The 20923-nt window shown below is 38.7% G+C and overlaps 2 protein-coding genes across 2 annotated transcripts; one reads left to right on the top strand and one right to left on the bottom strand.

Annotated features, from left to right (window-relative positions):
* Nucleotides 1–718: 718 nt before the first annotated feature.
* Nucleotides 719–14655, top strand: cfap70 (cilia and flagella associated protein 70). Its single transcript, XM_035682260.1, has 27 exons — nt 719–866; nt 1844–2030; nt 2731–2826; nt 2997–3079; nt 4126–4206; nt 4479–4661; nt 4852–5034; nt 5363–5457; nt 5911–6001; nt 6123–6260; nt 6612–6752; nt 7050–7142; nt 7387–7478; nt 7747–7807; nt 7922–8104; nt 8283–8414; nt 8496–8624; nt 9023–9156; nt 9521–9636; nt 10064–10252; nt 10597–10736; nt 10976–11128; nt 12064–12225; nt 12652–12741; nt 13051–13152; nt 13437–13484; nt 13798–14655. The coding sequence occupies exons 1-27, from the start codon at nt 795–797 to the stop codon at nt 13915–13917; spliced, it is 3294 nt and encodes a 1097-aa protein (XP_035538153.1). The 5' UTR covers nt 719–794; the 3' UTR covers nt 13918–14655.
* An 8-nt stretch (nt 14656–14663) lies between these two features.
* On the bottom strand, nt 14664–18904 carry LOC118320886 (transmembrane protein 138-like). Its single transcript, XM_035652009.1, has 5 exons — nt 18849–18904; nt 16996–17184; nt 16602–16773; nt 16031–16106; nt 14664–14792 (listed from the first exon to the last, which is right to left on the bottom strand). The coding sequence occupies exons 1-5, from the start codon at nt 18902–18904 to the stop codon at nt 14680–14682; spliced, it is 606 nt and encodes a 201-aa protein (XP_035507902.1). The 3' UTR covers nt 14664–14679.
* Nucleotides 18905–20923: the final 2019 nt, after the last annotated feature.

The raw sequence follows: 20923 nt of genomic DNA, 5'->3' as shown, positions 1-20923 counted from the left end.
ATTGCTGCTGTGTCAAAATGAATTTCTCCTTAGGGGGATAAATAAAGGAATTATCTTATCTTATCTTATCTTATCTTATCTTATCTTATAGGACATAAAGTAATAGTGCAAAAACGGAGATAAGGTGCACAGTCAACATCATTCATAGTAAGAAGCTGACTGAGAAAACAAGTTACATAAACCACCAGTGAGGTTTCCTTTGACAGCAGTGACCCCTGCTGCCCCAGTAAACTATTGCAGAGCTCAATATCTCATTTCCCTGAATACAGCAGCATGATAAATGTTACTGTGTAGTGAATAAAGAGTAAAGTGAGTAGGACATACTTCTATTTCTTACTTTTATACAACATTAAAAGCTAAAACTACATAAATGTATACCTGCTGTAGTGAAAAGTATTTGTAAAAGTTTCCTTTAACAACTTTCACCGTTGAATAAGTGTTGTATAAGTGGAAAAAGACAGAAGCCAGGTGTCAGATCGTGTAATGGCAATGCAGGTTCAGCAGCAATAAAAGCAGATTTAGGTTATTGTTATTTTGTTTTACTCCTGGCGAAGCTGATGTTCTTTTATTATTTAATTCATCATTCGTGTTTTTTTTTTACACTTGCCTTAAAAACGCCTTTTGGTAATGATTGAATTAGAGATGTTACCGGTATGTCTGCGATATTTCAGATTGTACGTGAACCCACCACAGTGAGTATCACCGTTGCCGTGGGAACGAGGCTGCGTAACCAACAGAGGAAAGCGACCGCGGTTGACAACGGCAGCCGACGTTAACCATAATTAGTCTGCACAATGGAGACACCTGACAGCACCGCAGCGACAGATGCAACTATAACAGTAACTGTCGTCCGTGGAAATAACCTGGTGAGCTCTTTACACGCGATAACTATTTGTTAACGAGCTGGTTGAGTTAATGTAACCAACGCCTGAACTGATGCAAGTGTTGTTAAAGGTCTAATATGAATGTGCATTGTACCTTTTAGTTAGTTAAAGTTAGTTAAATAAGAAAATAAACCAATATAGACCGATCTGTTATAAAAACTACAGTTTTAAGCAACAGACTGGGAAGATCATGTTAAAACTGTACTGTCACTTAAACTAGCAACAGTGTTATTTATGAATTATGACTAAATATTGCTTACAAGGTGTTAAATGATATAAACTGGTGCATACATGTAAGTTAGGTTTGTTTATGGTTGTGTTATGTTTCTTTATGTTTGTATTTATGTGAGACTTTATATTTATTCGATGCCATTGATGGATCTGGCAGGATAACGAGTAGGTTTAATGTATTTTTGGTTTATTGTTGATGCTCATGAGAGATGGATCATGTTACTAAATGATAAGACATAAAAATAAAATAATTATTAATTGATTCAGTTGTATTCTTTTCACAAAGACAGTTACAGAATTAATTTGCTGATGTTTCACTCAGTTGTTGTTTGTACATGTGGTATCTGTATTATTACATTCACCAGCGGGGAACGAGGAGAAATTAAACGTAAAATTGATGCATTTAATATGTGACTTTGTAAAAACAAGTCCAACGCACCAGTCTCAAAATTGCAGTACAATATTAGTGTAAATTAACAATCCTTATCTGCGTCTTTGCGAGAAAACTCAACATAAGCTGAGTTCTCCTCTCTATATATAACTTTAAACTTTGTATTTTCAGATTATATACCATTTTAATTTTTAAGAGGCCATGAGGGCTCGACAGCATACCAACGAGCCTAATGAGATTTGCTTTTATACGTTACTAACATTGCCAGACGAGCTGAGAAAGCGTGCGGACGACAGTGTCCAACTAATGTTACATATTCTGTTTCTTCTCTTTTCAGCAAGGAAAAAAGCCAGACAGCTTACTGAGTTTTCTGGAGATTCAGTTGGATGGCACAGTGCTGGGAGAGTCAGACAAGAAGCTGTCTGAACCTGTGGAGCAGCGTGTCGACTATAACTTTACCTGCAGTTTCCACTACCCCAGTGATGCTCAGGCTCTCAGTAACATCGCACATAAACCGATCATACGTAAGCTGAGTGGTTCTGTCGTTCTGTCTCCCGATGCCTGACGTGACGGTTCAGCTAGTTGACTTTCTGCAAATTGGACATAAGCGTCTCTTTGTTGCCACACATACTTTAGCTGGTTACGTCTACACGATCACCATACATACTGAAACAATGGAAGAATACCTCCATCGTTTTAGGATGTGTGTGGACAGCAGGGGCAAAATTCATTATGAATGGCTTTAAAGTGATAGTTAATATATTTATATTATTCTGTGGAAAATGTTTCATATTGCATAATATTTTTACTAAGCTGAGAGTTTTGCCCTAAATTCAAAATCGATATCGATAACCAAGTGACAAAGCAAGCCAGCTAAGAAATTAAAATCCATTTCCAATTACACTTCAGAAGACCTGGCTTAACTGTGAAAATAACCAGCTTATGCTTTAATTTTGTAGTTCACTGATGGCGATATTGATAATATGAACACTTATTCTGTGCATATATCCTGCCTTGCCAAGTCCATCCCCCATAAGTCATCCTAAAACATTGAGTATACTGACAAGTTTGCTGCAGCTTAAACTAAAACAATGATCACTAATCGTGTAAAAACACTACTAGTTTTCAGACTGCTGAATGAAAGCAGAGGGAGTTTTCATGCCAGTCCGTACAGCCCTGAGTTTTCACAGCACTGTTTAATGTGAATGGTTATGTTGTCGTCAGTGACAGTGATAGAATTCCTGCCTGAGGAGAAGAAAGCTGAGGCGAAGACAGCGGTGCTGGGTCAAGCTGTGGTCGACCTGCTGCCACTGCTACAAGGTACAGCTGTACCTGTAATTATGTCTTTTTGTATTGTAATAAAACAAAGCGGGTTATCTCCCCAGTCAGTTGCTTAATGTAGAGGTCAGGACAGCAGAAACGCACTTCGAGGAGCTTCCCTTACAGGGCAGGACTTTCACTGTTGGAATGATTTTCTCCTCTGTCGTCAGGTCAGTGCAGCTTCTCGTCCACAGTCCCACTGAAACCAGTGACCAGCTCACCAGCCAAAGAGGTCCAGAACTCCAGCAGCAAGGTCGGTTGGTTAACGACAATAATATCATTGTTATTGTTGGGGTCACAGCAATTGTGAATAACTGAGGTCACATCGTCTGTATTTTTGCAGTTTACACAAGGTTATAGCAAAAGGTTCACATGGTGTGTTCATTTATATTCACTTCTACATTGACAAAAGATCATTATATGTGCTTGAATATGTGTTGGTAGTAGATCTTTAATGGCTTTAATGACTGTTGTTACTTTTCTAAGTGAAATTGATACTACTTTTTTTACTAATTAATTATAGTTCTCTGTTGTGAATTTAAATGTCATAAGTGTTTTTTAGTTTTCTTGTCAGTGTTTTGTGCTGAGTTCTGCCCTTGAATTTGTCTTCTTCATTCATCCATCCATTTAAACTATACCAGCAGCCAAGGCTGGATTACAAGTCGGGCTAAGCAGGAAACTCCCCATGGCCCTCAGACCCAAACACACTCTTCAAACACACTTTGTGTCAGTTGGGTTGTTGTTGTTTTCTTTAATTTATTTAATTCCACATTTCACCATAAAAATCAAAAATACATTATATTCAGGGAAAGGCAGCCATCCCTATGGTTGATATAGATAGGAGAGAAAATACATACTAACTTGTTTTACTCACTGGACAGGGATTTAAAAACATTTAGCTGCTATCTGGTAAAATGTGGTTTAGTTTTGGGTTGGGCAATATGACAATATTTAGAGTGAGAAAATAGAGGTACTGTTGCTATTCCTTTAATGTTTCTGGTATTTGATGTAGTGGATTAATCATAAACAGGCATCATCACATCACATGTGGTTATTTTATCTATAAATGTTTTCTCTATTAAGTCTCCGGAACATTTACCATTTCACAATATGTATTTTTGTAGAAAAAAAAACATTAATGTATAATATTAATACATATACATATACCGTGATGTAGTATTTTATCCATATCTCCCGCCCTGGTATAGTTCATCCAGAGAGCTAGTGGTCTATGAGACCTTAAATAGATAGTAGTTGTTTCTTCTGATTCCTCTATCAGTGAATGTTTTACAATCACAGAGCAGCGGGAATGAGGAGACAGCAATTACAGCCACACAGAAGTCACTGGTCAGCAAAGTCATTTTGAAGTGGAGGAATAAGGTAAATCCATTTGTGCTAACTAGGGAGAATATCCAACCTGCAAAAAAAAAACAAAAAAAAAAACAAAGACTACTAATAGTAGTCACTGAGTTTCAATTATTCACTCAGTGTAAGCTTTCATCCAAAAAAGTAAATGACTCAATATTTTCCCAACAGTGTTTGCAATGGCGCTTAAAACAACAGGTAGGAAATTTAAAAATGGCATTTGCAGGCAATATAACAGTTCATAAATAAAACGTGAATGTGCCTAATGATTTCACCCCCTTTGGCAGTCGACTCTGGATGTGTGTGTCAGTGTATCGGATCCAGTGCTGTCTCAGGCTGAACTCTCAGCCTCCAACCTGCTAAGGGTAACTGTGGAGACAGCCTATTCCGTCCCTGAGTCATGGATGCTGCTGTCTGGCCCTGCCCCCTGCACATACACTGCAGCCCTGGAGGTCCCACTTAGTGCAGAGGTGAGTGTTACACAGTGCCCTTTAATGTAGTTTCTTTATGCCGTTTCACTGAACAGAACCAGTGACAATCACATAACATTTCATTTGAATGTTTAAGGCTAGTGTAGCATTCCAAGAAAAAAAATTGTAGGGACATTTTAAGCCTTTAAGCCATGCCGCATAGTGGCTGTATTATTCTTCTGACTCCCAGAAAGATCAGGTGCTGGTGTTCTGTGAAGGACAGCTGATGGCTGGAGGGCAGAGGGAGGAAATGGGCCGACTGAAGAAGAGGCCACATCAGGCCCTGCTGGTCCCGGGAAACCATTTTCTGCCTGCTGCCTTTTTCCAGGCAGAGCCCATTGAACAGGAGGACGGCGAACTGACTGGCATAGAGGTAACTGCTAATGCAGCCTGCCATACTGCCAATCCTTTCTAATGCCTTGGTGCCTTGATAGATTTTGCAGTATGGCACATTACTGTCACCAACTGTCCATATATGGCATTGCGTGAAAGTGGAGGATGCCATAAAAATACCTTCCATTTGATAGACAGGCTTAAAGAAAATGCCAGTTATTTGATACAAAGGCTTAGTTAATGTATATCTAAAGTAGGAAAAGCAAATTGACCTTAGTAGCATATGTAATACTGTAGTAGATTGAAACATATAAAAAATGTTACTTAGCATGGAAGGTCTGAGGCTGAAGGTCTAAATGCTCCAACAGGACCGGAGGTTTCGCACTGAGGCAGAGATCATGAAGAATAGGGTGAGCTGGGACACAGAGATGTGCTGCTTCGTGGATGCAGAAGGAGTTAACAGGTCATCTACACTCACAACTCACTCTTCCTGACCATCATGCTTCCTGTTGGCCATGACTTTTACGAGATTATTCAAAAAATTGAAAATTAGTCATCATTTTCTTGGGGCTGTGTCTAGAAGTTTTCTACAAAATAACCATATTTCAGGAATATAGTTGAGTGTACTAACATGTCTTTCAGGCCAGATGGAAAGGACATCTGGAAAAGTCTTTTGATCTTTTTACTCTTTTTACCTCAGGACCATGCACTGAACCTAGGATTCTATGATCTGTGTAACACTGAAGTTAACAGGTTGAATGCTTAGACTAAAAGTCAGATCCTTGTGAATAAAACTACAGAATGCATGTCAGTGAATTGCAGCACTGGGTGTGGAAATAGCACTAGTAGACAAAACAGAAAGAGAGATGCAGATTCAGAAAAACACATGAAAATATGTATATCAATGTCATTTCAGGCTGCGGCATAGGATCACTGAGAACAGACTCTGGCCAGTAGAGATTATGAGGTCGTCGGCTCCGCTGTCAAAGGCAGCAGAAAACAAGTTGGTGAGATGGCTTTGTTATCAAAGGATAGGTTCCGAAAGTTTTTAAAACCTGAAGCAAAGATCCATGACAGACTGGCAAATTCATCCAGTCACACAGTGTGTTTGTGTGTGTCTGTGTGTAGCTAGCTGAGGAGAACCCAGAGATCCCCTTCCATGGTGTGGCGTTTGTGGACATGGGCCGGCTGCTGTATCCTGGAGTCAACCGCATTCGAGGAGCATACAGCATTCAGCCTTTCTCTGAGGCTGAGTTGCTGCAAAAGGTCACTCAAATATAAAATATTAATATAAATCATTTGCTTTCATTTTGGTTCATTTATGTATTGTTATTTTATCTAAATCTATATTTAATGGATCAAATATCATATAATGTCTACCAGGAATAACTTATACACATATGAAATTCCATCTGCTTTTAAAAAAAAACAATATCAATATCAGTTTGGTCTCAGTGAGTTCAGTAAAGTGATAAGCTGCACAGGCCTGCTGTGTCTTGTGTGAAACATGAATAAAGACCTCACTTAAAATACTAAATTAGCCTAATACTGGTCACATAGTGTGTTTACTGTAAAGCCTCTATTAAAGTGAGTTTGTCATTGATCTTGTACTTAAAGGCCAATTTGAGTGTCAGTGTGTTAAAGGAGGAGGCCAAGGCTGCAGCCAACCTAGCCAAAACCTGTGCCTCAGCTGCAGGCTCGCACAGGGGTAAGGCCGGGAAGAACTTGGACAAGGGAGCCAAGGAGCCAGCCAAAAAGGTCAGCAAGGTCCCGATGGTCAGAAGAGTTTCATTTTTACATGGAAGTTTAATTAAAAAACCTTTCCCAGGCCTTGGAAAATCATATAAAACATATACTGTAAAACAAGTTTTTGAGTTTTCCAACCTGAGCAAAACCCAGTAGCTGATTTTTTTACCTTTCAAACAAATGATTTCGACGGGATGTCAACAGTAGAAAAACACATTTTTTTATTTTCACCAAACTGTAACCTTGGAAGTCTCAGTTTGTGTTTGTAAAGTTTGGACCCTAATGTATCCTGTTTTTTTATTATGTCAGCAATCTGGCAATCAGAGCAGGATGGCTGGGGCTGGCAGTGTGACCGACAGCCTAACCGAAACTGAGCCAACGCAAGTCAATGCGGAGGGAAATGTAAGCTTCCACTAAACAGCAACATAACTCTATACAGTCGTGCAGTCACAAACATAGTAGGCATCATTTACTGGAAACTGCATTTGAAGTTATAGTTTAATACCTATGCAGTGACAGCAGCAGCAATTTAAGGTTACATTTCTGCAGTACATCTTTAATACTGTTATACACTATAAACCTAGATCTAGATGCAATATTTTGGTATGCCTTCAGCATTGTAACACTTTATTCCTGTTAATGACAGATGTATCTAGAGGCCAGAACTTATATTATCATTGAGATTGCCTTGGAGAAACCACTGGTACCCAAAACAACTCTAGAGGAGCTGGCCACAAGGTAAAGTGCTATATAAATATATAAATTGTCTTCTGGTCACTGAGTTTGACCTGGTTCTATAAATTGGACTGTCTTGCTAGATTGTGGCCCTGAGCTAAAACTTGTGAGCTATCAGAAAATGTTCGCTTCTGAAGTTAACTGGTTAATAAAATGCCCTCAACTCAATTGCCCTCTGGTCTATTACATTACCGTAGCTTCTTGGGTTTCTGGCTGACTGTGGAACACAAATGAGTGAGAATGTGCTAAGATGTGTCTCTGTTTCCTGCAGGGTGAAGGAGTTGATCCCACCCAGATCTTCACTTTCAACGAGTCCTAGCAGAGCAGAAAGAGTAAAACAGACACAGATAGATATACATATACAGATAAACACACACAATAGCACTACAGACCAGTGGAGACTTGCTTACTTTCTATATTCTCTCCACCGTTTCCTCCTCCTGCAGGCAGTACTGGACTTCCACAAGCAGGTAGGCAACATGGTGACTCATGTTACAGACCAGTATAAGGAATTGTTTGGAGCAAGATGCAAGCCGTCAGGAGACTACAGCCAGGAGCAAATGAAGGTTCAGCTGATGGGAACGCTCAGTGTCTCTGCGAGATACTTTGCCTTCAAGGAACAGATGAAGGTCAGAACAACCGCACACATCCCTGGTCGATGGATAAAACTAGCAGGAATCCTAATTTTTTGGAGAAGATCTGCAGCCCTAATTTTTGTCCTGGTGGTGGCTCTTCTATTACCATCTGACTTTATAAATACTGTGTTGTGTGTGTGTGTGTGTGTGTGTTTATGTTTCTGGTGTGTAGCATGCAGTGGTGAAGATTGTACGTGACACGATGCAGCAGACAGAGCCAATCACTGACCCCCAGGAGCTAAAGGTTTTTGTCAGCAAACTCTATGTTTACCTGGTGGATGAGATGCACATAGCTCTCAACAAGGTAACGGACACACACACACACACACACAAACACATATATATATACTACATATTTATGTTTGTATCCTCTCCTCCTAACTAGATTTATTCAGATGATGTTGACGATGACTCCACAGATGAAATCCAGTTGAGTTCTTCTCAGCTCAGACATTTTGCCAGAGAGGCTCAGCTTACTGGGGATTATCAGCAGGCTGTTCAGTACTACCAAGAGGTGCAATAACATGCTCGCCTTTCCTAATACTTTTGCTCCTCACTCAGAATAAACGAGGGAACGAACTTGCTGTAAAACTTTTAGCTATATTCATTTAAATTAATTAAACAGAGCAGGGTTGACAGCCAATTATAGATGTCAATGTATTCACTTTTTTCAGACCTATAAACCAAAATGCCTGCTATAACTGCTATATTGTTTTGTTGATACAAATATGCCTTAATGTACACCCTGGCTTCTGTTTGTTTATTGTCATTGGAGAATATCAGTGTTTTTGTGTGTTTGTTGCATCAGGTGGCAGAGTCATGTTGCAGTAGTAGTGCATTATGATCTCTATGCAGATAATGACTCTAAAATAACTAAGGTGGCTATTGCATTTTGCATTTGTTTTTTTACAGCTAGTGGTAAGGTACCCCAGTGAGCCCTCCCACAGGTTTGAGTGGGGAGGCCTCTACATGCAGACCGGAGACTACATGAAGGCTAAAGAATGTTTTCATGACGCTGTGTCCATCCAACAGGCACACAAACCCAGGTCAGAAATGGTCCAGTTACACTGAAAACAAAACATATCTACAGAATATCAAACTGTACTTCAAGAAAATATAGAAACAGGTGATTCCTGCTTTGTGGGAGGGGGACCCATGAGCACTGAAAACCAGAATGTGTATGCTGCACTGTATATCATGATTATATATCCATAACAGAGAATTAAATAGTTGTCAGGTGTCACAGGACACCACAAACATTTATTTAGTTTTTTCTAGTTTACTGCTCGTAATCAGTGCTAATGCACATCACCAACATAAATAGATAAACGCTCAAACTCATTAACTTTACTTTCTGTCTCTGAACTGGGAAATCAAGACCTGTGTGTCTATATCCTCTTTTCTCTCCAGCCTGATTATGTGTGGGGTCTTGGCAGCGATGTCTGAGCATTACAAGGAGGCCCAGACCTTCCTGGAGCGAGCCACCATCATAGACCCGCCCTCTGTGGTGGCCTGGACGCTGCTGGGTGAGATTAAATTGAATTAAATTAACCTGTGAACCTGCTGCCAACACAGAACGCATACAGAGCTAAAACATAAGACACATGGAATGATATGATTGAACTGATGGATCCCAGAGTTTAACTTCATCATGTGGACAGGTATATCTGTCTTTAAAAGCTAATGACTTTACATTCATTTGTCTGGTTTCATTATAGAGTACGTTTTTGAAATTCTGAGAAAGCTGGAATAAAGTGGCAGAATACCTGATTATGAAAATACACAAGATATTATAAATCAGCACAGATATCAGCATTTAGCAAATTTGGTTGAATAACATTCACATCTGCCCACACAAACTCTGACCCTAAATGACCCTGAGCAGTAAAGCAGGAGAGTTGCATGCTGGGAAATGTGTAGTCTCTCTTTCACGTTTCTGGGTCTGCGGTTCAGGTTTGCTCCATGAGAGCCAGAATGAATCCATCCTGTCCGAGAGTGCTTTTCTGGAGGCCAGAAGGCAGCTGTGGTCAAAAGAGGCAAATAAGGACACACAGATCAAGGAGGAGAAGAAAGACAAGGAGAAAGATCAGCAGGAGGAAGAGATAAACATGCCTGCATGTCAGTCTCCCACTGTGAAGCAAGGTGAGATAAAGTTGGAGTAAAAGCAGTCAGAGAAGAAGAGTGTACCGTTTCTTTATTAATAAAGATGTGTTAGTTTTGTTTCATTTCTCCTTTCGGTGGATGGATCTGCAGTGTATCTATGTAAATCTTTAATCTGTCAAGACAGAAAACCTAAAATGTAGATAAAATATAAGTACTGCCAATCTGTACAAAGTTTAAATACACTCTGTTGGCAAGACTTGTCTTATCTCTTACATCTGTCATACACCCACTGACACTCTCAGTGCACTTGGCCTGTGGCAGTAAATATAGCTTCCTGGAGCAGCCAATGCTACCGTCATGTTATCCTCATTTTCTTCTCCTAGACCCAGAATATGGAGACAAGGACTCAGGGGCACAGGAAGAAACTCCTGCAGAGATCCTGACCAGATCAGAGCCAGTTAAGCTGTCCTGTACCATTTACACAGAGACGGTTCAGTTCCTGCTGCAGAACACTGCCTTGCAGGTAAAAACATTCATAGTGGCTAACCTGCCACTCACACTGGTAAAATATGAATGAAAACAACCTACAATTCATAGTTCTGCTGTAGTGTCATTATGTGACCCTCTGTTAAGTATAGGGGTAGGAAACCTGTGGCTCTGGAGCCACATATGGCTCTTTAGCCCCTCTGCAGTGACTCCCTGTGGCTTTGACAAAAAATGATATGCAAATGAATAATGGTTTTATTTTATAACTGTTGTCAGATGGTGGAGCATGTGCTGTCGCAGGAGCTGCTGTGGTCAGACAGTGGTCGCAGTGTCTACTATCTTCTTCATCTGGCCCAGTTTCAGCTGCTCAGAGCTGACTATTGCAGTGCCGCTGCCAGCCTAAAGGAGGTGCTGTTTCACAGCAACCAGGTAATCACACTCTGACTACAGGCTGCGACAACAAGTAACTGTGTGGAAAATGTGATATGTATGGTTCACTGCTTCTGTTCTGCTCTATTGGTCTGAGCTGTTTTTAAGCCCACAGTCTGTAAATTATACCATGTTTAAAATGCAGCAAAGATTCACATTTAATTCTGGATTTTTTTCACCTCATTGTTGTTTGTGCAAGCTGACAAAGAGGATTAATATTTAGTATGAGAGAGTTTCCATACAGAGTAATGTAATAGGTATATTATACTTTTTTTTTTTTTACAGATTTTAAGATAAAATATGAAAGTCAAGTTGACCGAGGAAGCATTTGTTCCCCAGATTTTAATGCCTCAGTGCTCCTCAACACATACCTGGATGTTTTCGAAGTAGTTTGATTATATTATAGGGCAAAGTTATTGCAACTGCGTAGAAATGTTACACCTTCCCTAATGAAAAATCATTTTTGTTCCACAGTTTAGTTTGTGAAAAAGCACTTAATACTATAGTAACCATGAGCATCAGCGACTGTTGCTTTGATGGCCGACAAATCCACAAATCAGAGTAGTAGCATATTTAGAACACTTTGTTGTTAAAATCGGGAACAAAACATAATGCTATGGCTGTTAAATTTATTCAAATTGGTCCAAAATCTCAAGTTAATTTATTCACATTTTTGAACTTCCATGAACACTGATAGCAAGAGGGAGTTAGTTACTGTTTCCTTCTGAAAGACTTGTTGGTGAAGCCAGAAATGTACTCTTCCTTGACCATGGTATGTTTGTGAATAAAATACTTTTTGTGAATTATTCTCTTCATTGGCTGTAGGGAACCAGTTAATTTTAATGAAATAATATTTTTTTATTGGTTTTGACACCATAAGCCTGATTAAACTAGCATCTCTTCTGAACACTGACCTGAGAAGTGTTGTCTAGCAGGATGCGGATGTGTGGGCTCTGAATGGTCACTGTCACTACATGCAAGGGGCGTTCAGTGATGCCCAGGAGAGCTATGAGCGGAGCCTGATCTTCCTACGGCAGCCAGCAGACTCCCACATTGTCCTCCTCCGCCTGGGATACATCTACCTCCAGCAAGAGAAGGTCAGATATTAAGACAAGCTGATAGCTTACTCATGTGTACTGTATCTGATGATGAGCCAGGGGATTTCACCTGGTGCATTTCAAGGAAAGACATTTCCCCCCTCATACAAGCTAGGCTCTCACACACCTTTGAAAAACTAGTCATAGTAAGTTTTTTCTAAAATAGCAAAATTGGTCAAAAAGTCGTAAGGTACAATGAGTGTTCCTGGACAAGCTTTTAATTGCAGCACAATTATGATTCAGTTGCTGTTGTTGCTATATGGGAATGTGTATAACTATATGAGAGTCATGCTGCTATAGAACAGACAGAAATGGTTACAGTTATTTTCAAGTTAAAGCACGTCATTATAATTGTAAAAACATCCTGTGTAAAGCCACGAACTACAGTGTAACTAAATCTCTTATGTTTGTGTTTTAAACTTTCAGTTTGACCAAGCCAAAGTTATCTACCTGCAGGCTTGTGAGCAGTCTCCGTCCTGCCTGACTTGGCTGGGCCTGGGCACCGCCTGTTATCGGGTAAAGCTATACCTCCAGCACAAGAATAGTGATAAAAACTATGGTAATCTGAAATTTAAACCTGAATAATTCTGGTTTTGAAAGGTTTTTGAAACTCTTATTTACATGCTGTATCTTGTGACATTAGGGTGTTAACATATTTCCTTACCAGAAGTAGTGGTTGCAAGATTTAAGTACTGTCCTAATTCTAATGTGAACAGAAGCCAGGTTACTCTTGGATGTACTGTCGTAAGCCAACAAGTTGTAAACAAAACAGCTGTGGAGCTGATGGGATAGGATTTGGTTGTGTTTGTGTGTCTGTCTGTGTAGCTGGAGGAGCTGTGTATAGCTGAGGAAGCACTGAAAGAGGCCAACTATTTGAACAACCAGAATGCAGAGGTGTGGGCTTACCTATCTCTGATCTGCCTCAGGGTGAGTGATGATGACACTGTGAAAACACACAAACCGCTCTGCCTCTCTTTACTTTTATATTTCAAGACACGATATAACACAATGACCTTGTCATATCCTCAGTGACTCAACCACTTCAAGTTCTTGACCCACATTTCCAAAGAAGGACACATCTTTGTGACCTACATCATCTTAGCAATGTAGCCCCTGAATTGGGACACAGTTAAACGCAGATTCACCTTTTCGCTGTCTAAAGCAGGCTGCAGAGACCTGAACTAACCTTGTAACAAACCTTTTGTTTTCAGTCTGGCAGACAAGAGGAAGCAGAGCAGTTTTATAAATATGCAACAAAGGTGAGTTAGTCTGGTGTTTTTATCAGTCATAGGGATTTTAAAATGGTGCTGGGAGTAGTTCTGGATTAATATTTATTATCAATAGTGCTGAAAAATCTACAGTCAAAACGTTTTTTTAGTTTATTTTGTTTTGTTGTCACAAACAAATCTATGCCTTTGTATTTACTGTATTTATTAATTTTATCATAATATATTTATTTTACTAAATATGTCCCTGTCATCCAAGATCTATTTGAAAGTCATATCAGTGTTTTCATTTCACATAAAGAAACTCCCATCTGATGAAAACCTTTCCTCTTTTCTTGGTGTACAGTTCAATCTGCAGAAGGAGTCACTCCTCAAAGAGTTCAATGAACTGAAGGATCAGCTCCGCTTCAGTCAGCTAGTGTCATGCTTTGGAACAAGCTCTGAAGCAGGGGTCTCAATCAAATGACCAAGTACATTTCACACGCACATACACATAAACATGTAGCGTCAAATTAACCAACATTTTTAAAAGACATTTTATTGTATTTCAAACATGTTTATGTTGTGACATTTATTGTGAAATGAAACACAGCCGGCTCAGATGCACATGTCATATTTTACAGAGGAGATCAGTAACTGGCCAAGCCATAAAAAAGTTAAACCCTGTTCAACTTCAACATTACAACAAACTTAAAGCAACACAAATACTCTTAAATGTGTATAAAACAACAACAAAACAAAAAAATGCACACAATTAACAAAAGAAAAGAAAAAGGGCATGTGGTGACTGGTATTATCAGAATATTTTTTAGAAAAACCATGATCTCACTTTTCATGTAATTTTTACCATCTGAACAGCAAAACAAGCCTAATAAAACACCCCGGCCTTGTTCTAAGCTACTTTTGGCACAATTTGCTTTGGAAGGAAATGTTATGTGGAATATAATGCTCCTGTCGAATACATCTATAATGCAGGTGTTGCATTGAATGTATTTCTTATGTTAAATTAGCAAATTGGGGTTCTCAAAATGTGGTATTGGAAAATGCATTTCATATATATTTCCTGTACCTTTAAAATACACTGTTTTTGAAGTGGCTTATGTTTTCTCATTGTATGACTTTCAAATGCACACTTTATTGTAACATATTTGCTTCCCATGTGTTTTTATTGTGTCATTTTTACACCAATTCTAGCCTCCGAGCCATCGTGTGCGCTGTTGCAGTGGGATCACTGTCTGACCCGAGCAAACACTTCTCGCAGCCATGGTGAATCCTCATAGAGGCGAGGGTCACCCAGATACTCTGAGGTCCTCTTGTACAAGTAGTAGTACAACACAGAAGCTGTGAACAGAATAAAATATGTTACAAACATACAGAAAATACACTTGTTTCCACCTTTTCAATCAACTTTCGGGACTGTCACTGTCCTGTGTCGACCCACCCAATAACTAACATGGGAAATTACAGCTTTTTATTTAAATTTTCAAATAAGAGACCATGTTAATGTATTGTCTGTTTAACCCAGTTACTACAAACATTGCTTGTTTGAAAATCAACTTAACTAAAAAATACTTCACATCCATCACATTGAGTCACTGCAGTTACAGTTCAGTGGTAATGCAGTGCACACTTCCAATCTCCATTACCAAAACAATGATAACTACATTTAAAAGATAAATGCATAAAAACATGACAAATGTCATTAGTGTAAATACATATATTAATGCCCCGTTTTAGTTAGCAATAATCATTAGGCATTTGCGTGGCTCCTATGTTATGACTTTGCACAATAATTAAGGTTAATTGAGAGATGATATGTAATTGTACATGGACGTTAGCATTGCAAAAACACACAGAGAAATGGGAAATCCCCACCAGCATTTACAACTATGTATAGGATCAGAAAAGTACAACTCAGCCCAGCAGACTTTACAGTGTCTTAAGGTTTGTTCATAATGAAAGAGATTTTGTGAACTGGTGACGTCACACTGAATCACACACTTAGTAACCGTCTGGGTGGGTCTTAAGTAGCAGACAAAACAGAGAGACAAAACGTTTCTACACTCCGTCCTCATACTTAATAAGGGATCACCTACAGAGAACAACAACTAGACAATAAATCCTTTATCCACTTATGAGCTTATACGTGTATGAAAGTCACACCCACATGGCAGTGTGAGATCACTGCCTGGAGCCTGCTGGTATGGACGAACACACTCACTATAAGGGTTACGCTACAGTTTACTTACTCCTTCTATAAATTATGTTTAGACCTGAAAAGCAGCATTGACTCTCTTGTGAATATTTCTGCTCTGAGGGGAAAATTCTTCATGAGTTGAGAGAAAACACAAAAGCTCTGCTGTATTCTGACTCCTGTAAACTGAACATGTGTCAAACTTAAAATATAATTTAGAAGCAATCAAGTTACACCTTGATTGCTTCTCTTGCTTCATTTAAGATTGTTTGTGAATATAATTACTTTTTTTAAAGTCCTTAACATAGCTCTAGAGACAGTAGTAATTTATATATATATGCTTGTTAGGACAGATAAGATGAATAAATATATTTGGTCATCTTACCTGTTCTTTGGAACACAAAGAGCACCTGAAGGCCGTCTGTCCATATAAATCTGTTGGTGTTTAGCCAACGCAGATTCTGTAGAAGATTATACAGAAAATATTAATCATTTTCATGTGGTGGTTTTTAATAAAAATATGTTAAAAAAGGGATCAAAACACTAACATATGTATATTTACTCTATAAAACTATACTGATGGGAAAAATTGACAAGATAGACTACAAAGGCTATAAATGACAAATTAAATATTTCACTGCTTGCAAATTTTCCAGCCACATATTGCTATTTAGTCACATTTTATCAGTTTTTGTAGGATTTTGCTCCTAATGCCTTTTTATAAATAAAGCATAAATATGTGAAATAAAAAAAATCATGTAGTGCATTTGGTTGAAAACTTTATAGCTTTAACTTCAGTTTAAAGTGCACATCACTCAAAGTCTCTGTACACTTTACAAGAAAAAACAACAACAACAGGGGGAGAGAATACACAATATTACATGTAAAAGGAATAAAGTAACATTTAGAAGGACTTAAATAGCATCTCTGCCCATTTGGGCCCATACAGTACGTACCATAAGCCAGGAATGGAGTATGATACTGAAGGTCAAATAGAGAGCAGAGAGCATTAGCAGAGCTCTAAATCGCTCCAGCAATATGGCGACCAGGCCAACCTGGAACACGAAGGTGTTAAACAGCATCAACAGAATGATGATCAGGTTAAACAGGATGGCAATGTCCTGGATACTGTTGAAGAAAGGCATACAGGAAAGGAGAAGATGAGAGAAAAGAAAATATGTGACCAGCAGGAACAAAAAGATTATTGTCTTTGTACAGTGCTATTTAATTTCATCCCAGCATCCCAAATGAGTAATTATAGACATCTAAAGCCTACTATTTTTAGATTTGTTTTCCCCTGAAGTCAGAGTTGATGCTTGGCAGCTGAAACAATGAGTAACTCTTACTTACATGAAAAGTACCAGCTGGACAGCCGGTTCACCCCTCAGCAGCTCGCTGAAGGAGTTGACGAACAGGTCGAAGGAGAGCAGGCTGAGCTGAATCAATAACACCAGAGAGTAGTTGCTGGTTTGGAGCGTCTCCGGCCCGAAGGCTGGGCGCCCGGGCGGATTGTGGTTCCACGATGGATCCAAGGCTGCACTGCACTCGTACAAACACTACATAGAAACATCAATCCACACGCAACAGTCCTGACTGTTTGGAGATCTTGGTGAGATTTTCAAATGGCTCCACTATGATTGCCCAAATGCAGATGATAATTACACACATTAGTGCTCCATGTCTGTTGTTAAAATTAGTCTTGTTTACTTAGGAAAAACTGAAGTCTTTTAAAAATGAAAAATGGACAGTCCGGTTTTGGGATGAGTTTCCTGGAAGTCACAGATGTCAACATGTTACAACTGTTGATTTTTTACAGCTCCAACATGAAGAGATGTGGTAGGGCAGTACAGTCTTTTGTGTGTGGAAATCCTCCAGCATTGTCAGTCAGTGAGTGCAAAGGTTTTCTTGAATCTTCATATCAAAAGTGATGAACACAAAAGTAAATCCTGAAGAGACTCTGTGGAAGGAGATAGCAGAGACACATTAGTATTCTGCTGAAACACATCATGCTGAAAGACTGTATTTACTGTACAGTGCGAGTCTTGTTCTGTTGCAGATCTACAAGCACTTAAAGCATGGATTTAGTGCGAAAGAGAATAAAAAACAGATATTGTTATGTTCCTACCAAACAGACGTGTTACAGAAATTGTCTGATGGAGTGAATCCATTTGACTGCCACACGCTGTGATGAGGATTGGTCCTTATTTACTATCAGTAAACTTTCAACTTGTTTGACCTTATTAATAAATAGAAGCATTTGAAAGCCAGATGACAAAATAAACCTTCACCTAGTGAATCAGACTTTTGAAAGGGAGGGACCTCATGCTTCTAGCAGCAACTCGTGCAACAGTGGTTAAAGTATGACTAACCAAGAACAGTTTGCTGGAGTTAAACATGGACTGGCATGTTGATGACTGAATGCAACTCACACAAGTTGCTATTAACTGTTAAGGAGAGGCTGTACTATCCAAACAACTGGGACTGGCCTTGCTTGATAATTCAGTAGCAGGTCAGTAGTATCTGTCCATGCAAATAATTTGGTTTTTTTTGTTTATATTTTGAGGTATCCATCCGACATATTTCATAGTTCTTGTAAATACTCAAGAGTGACTGGGATGCTGATTTTGGAGAGAGAAGTCCTGTTTTTGTTTTACCTTGGCCTCTTGGATATCTCAAAACCTAAATAAAACCAGAACTATCTGCATGGCTATGTGCAAATAGAGGCAGGTGAGATAGTATGTTTTTTTAATCATTTAGGTGAACCAAACCTTTAAGCACAACAAAAATATACCTGAAATTAATAAAATCTATTTTACTTGGGGGATTTTTGCAAATATCCAGACACAGCTGGCGGCAGCTGAATTACAAACCTTCAAAACAAGCCACAACACATATTAAGATAAAATACAATTACAATTCTACACTAAAAACATTAAACATTAAATCACAGTTTACCGTTAAGTCGAAAAGCAGCTTGTCTCCCAAAAGACATCCTTTCCTGTATATATTCCTTCAGGTTACTTCTCATCCATTACATTAAAACAGACTATTTATTTACTTGCTTGTTATGAATTGAGAAAACAAGTCCTCCTTTCACTACCGTTGCGCCACTGAGAGTATTAGTTAAGTAGGTACTGTAAATCTTTGCCTTGGCTACTCTGGCCTCTTATGAGCCAGGATCACTATCCAGCAGGCTTCCTCACTCTGACACCAGGTGGATCCTCTTATGACCCCCGTATTTATAGCTTGGCACGGCCATGGCAGGTGTGTGGAAGATTAGGTCTACTTCTAAACAGTCGAGCGTCGACCAGAAGTCTACCTATACTTGGAAGCTGTCCCACTGAGATTCTGGGTTAGCAGCCCTACTGGCTCCTGGGCAGAAACTGAGAAAACAGAAAATAATACCAGTCTAAAAAGGTGAGACAGCTTGTTCAAGGTTGTCCAGTGCCGTGGATACACATCTGAGACAAAGAGTCGTCAATTTCTACTCTCTCTTTTTATAAACTGTAATCAAAATATATCAGTTGGTCAAATAATTAATTTTTTAATAATTTTCCTGACAAATATAGTGGTGTAACTTAGAAACCCTTTGTTGTTGTTAATGTGTTCCCAGCTTGTAGTTCTTAGTACTGCACCATTTAATCTTCTTAAGAAACTCCGTAGCAGCTTGTTGCTTCACACAGAAAATATAACGTTATATCCTCCCTTTTACTATTTTAGAATATCAATACTACCATCAAACTGCTGCCTAAAGAAGAAAAAAGTGCATGTACCTGTAAATGAAGGTTGATCAGAAGAGAATGAGGTAGTATCTGTCCAGATGATGCATGTGGCCACAAACAACACACTGTGCAGCACAGATTGTGTCTGTCCTAGTAACAGGTTTTATCCCGCTTCCTCTCTAATAGATGGGCACAAGAGTTTTGTCATGACATACTATGGATTGTGGTTGCTTGTTTACATACACCCTAGTGACAGCATGCTGTAGCTATTACTGAAATGTAGTCTTAAAATAACATAAGCTCCCAATTTGAAAGATGCAATGGTAGAGATTGCATACTGTGATCCTCAGTATATTATAATGTAGTTCAGGTTGTGGGACTTCCTCCAGGGACCTTTTTTGGATTTTTATAAAGAGCAATGTTTTCTTTTCATTTTATTGTGGACTGTATTTCTCAACTCTAATTATGCTACTTATTTGTATTTATTTAACTTATCTCTTATTTCCTATACCGTGTTTGGTACTACTGTTTACTCCTGTAACCCTGAAATGCTGACATGTACCAACCCTTTATCTAAAAAACAATTAAAAACTTGAATGAGAAAAAAACAATAATGCAAAATCCATTTACTTTGTTACATAAAGTTCAGTTCTTTTAACTATGGACTGACATTTATTACAAAGGACAAGAGGTCACGGCTGTAGCTATGTATGAGTAAATGAAGATGGGTTATAAGTGGACACTGAGCTTCTTCAGTCACATTTCCATTCAAGATTACGGTAAGGCTTCTAGGAAGGATATCTGGAGTTAAGCCAGAAGAAAACCACTGCCATCTATTGGTGAATGTGCATTTCTGCACACACAAAAAACAATGCTGCACCATTTACCTGTGCAGGAAACTTGGTGTAACAGTTTTACTTAAATACTGGCTTGTCAAGTACTTAAAAAATGCTGTATTAACATCTAAGTAAAGTGGGCAACTGTCAGATTAGATTAAATCTAATGGTTGGGGATAAGAACTGTGTAATAGTCACATGAACCGACCATAATAGTCATTATAAGATCATCATTGAGTCTTCTGTTTTACTACAGCTTCCTCAGGGAAAAGCCGAGTATTAACCACAGTGAAAAAGACTTTTCCCATGGCAACCATAAAAGAGAGATGGTCCATATCTCAGCCCTTTGAAAATGTTAATTTAACTAAAATTTAATAGAAATTATCCCACTTTCTAGGAACTAAATGAAATGTGTAAATGCTGTAATATGCTGATAGTGGGGATAAAAACCCTCTTCATCAGACTATCACAGTGGTGGAAGAAGTACTCAGATCTTTTAAATAAAAGTAGCAATAGCACACTGTAAAACTCCTGCATTCGAATCTTACTTAAGTAAAAGTACAAAAGTAATCCAAATATATTTATATATATATTAAGTACTCATTGTGCAGTTATAATATTGTATTATAATTATTGATGCATTCATTTGTTCACCACTTTAAAGGTGGAGCTAATTTCAACTACTTTATACACTGTTAGCTTGTGAATTTATCCCCTTAA

Source organism: Morone saxatilis, unplaced genomic scaffold, assembly GCF_004916995.1.
Source record: "Morone saxatilis isolate NCDOM2014 unplaced genomic scaffold, NCSU_SB_2.0 Contig11, whole genome shotgun sequence".
Taxonomy (NCBI): domain Eukaryota; kingdom Metazoa; phylum Chordata; class Actinopteri; family Moronidae; genus Morone; species Morone saxatilis.
This window is presented reverse-complemented; position numbering and strand designations above follow the sequence as displayed.

Coding starts and splice junctions, on each gene's coding strand:
- cfap70 (XM_035682260.1), top strand. CDS start 795: ATGGAGACACCTGACAGCACCGCAGCGACAGATGCAACTATAACAGTA. Junction 2,827..2,996: donor CCTGCTGCCACTGCTACAAG/GTACAGCTGTAC, acceptor CTCTGTCGTCAG/GTCAGTGCAGCTTCTCGTCC. Junction 10,737..10,975: donor TGCAGAACACTGCCTTGCAG/GTAAAAACATTC, acceptor AACTGTTGTCAG/ATGGTGGAGCATGTGCTGTC.
- LOC118320886 (XM_035652009.1), bottom strand. CDS start 18,904: ATGGCCGTGCCAAGCTATAAATACGGGGGTCATAAGAGGATCCACCTG. Junction 16,774..16,995: donor GTCCAGCTGGTACTTTTCAT/GTAAGTAAGAGT, acceptor TTTCTTCAACAG/TATCCAGGACATTGCCATCC. Junction 14,793..16,030: donor CTTTGTGTTCCAAAGAACAG/GTAAGATGACCA, acceptor TTCTGTTCACAG/CTTCTGTGTTGTACTACTAC.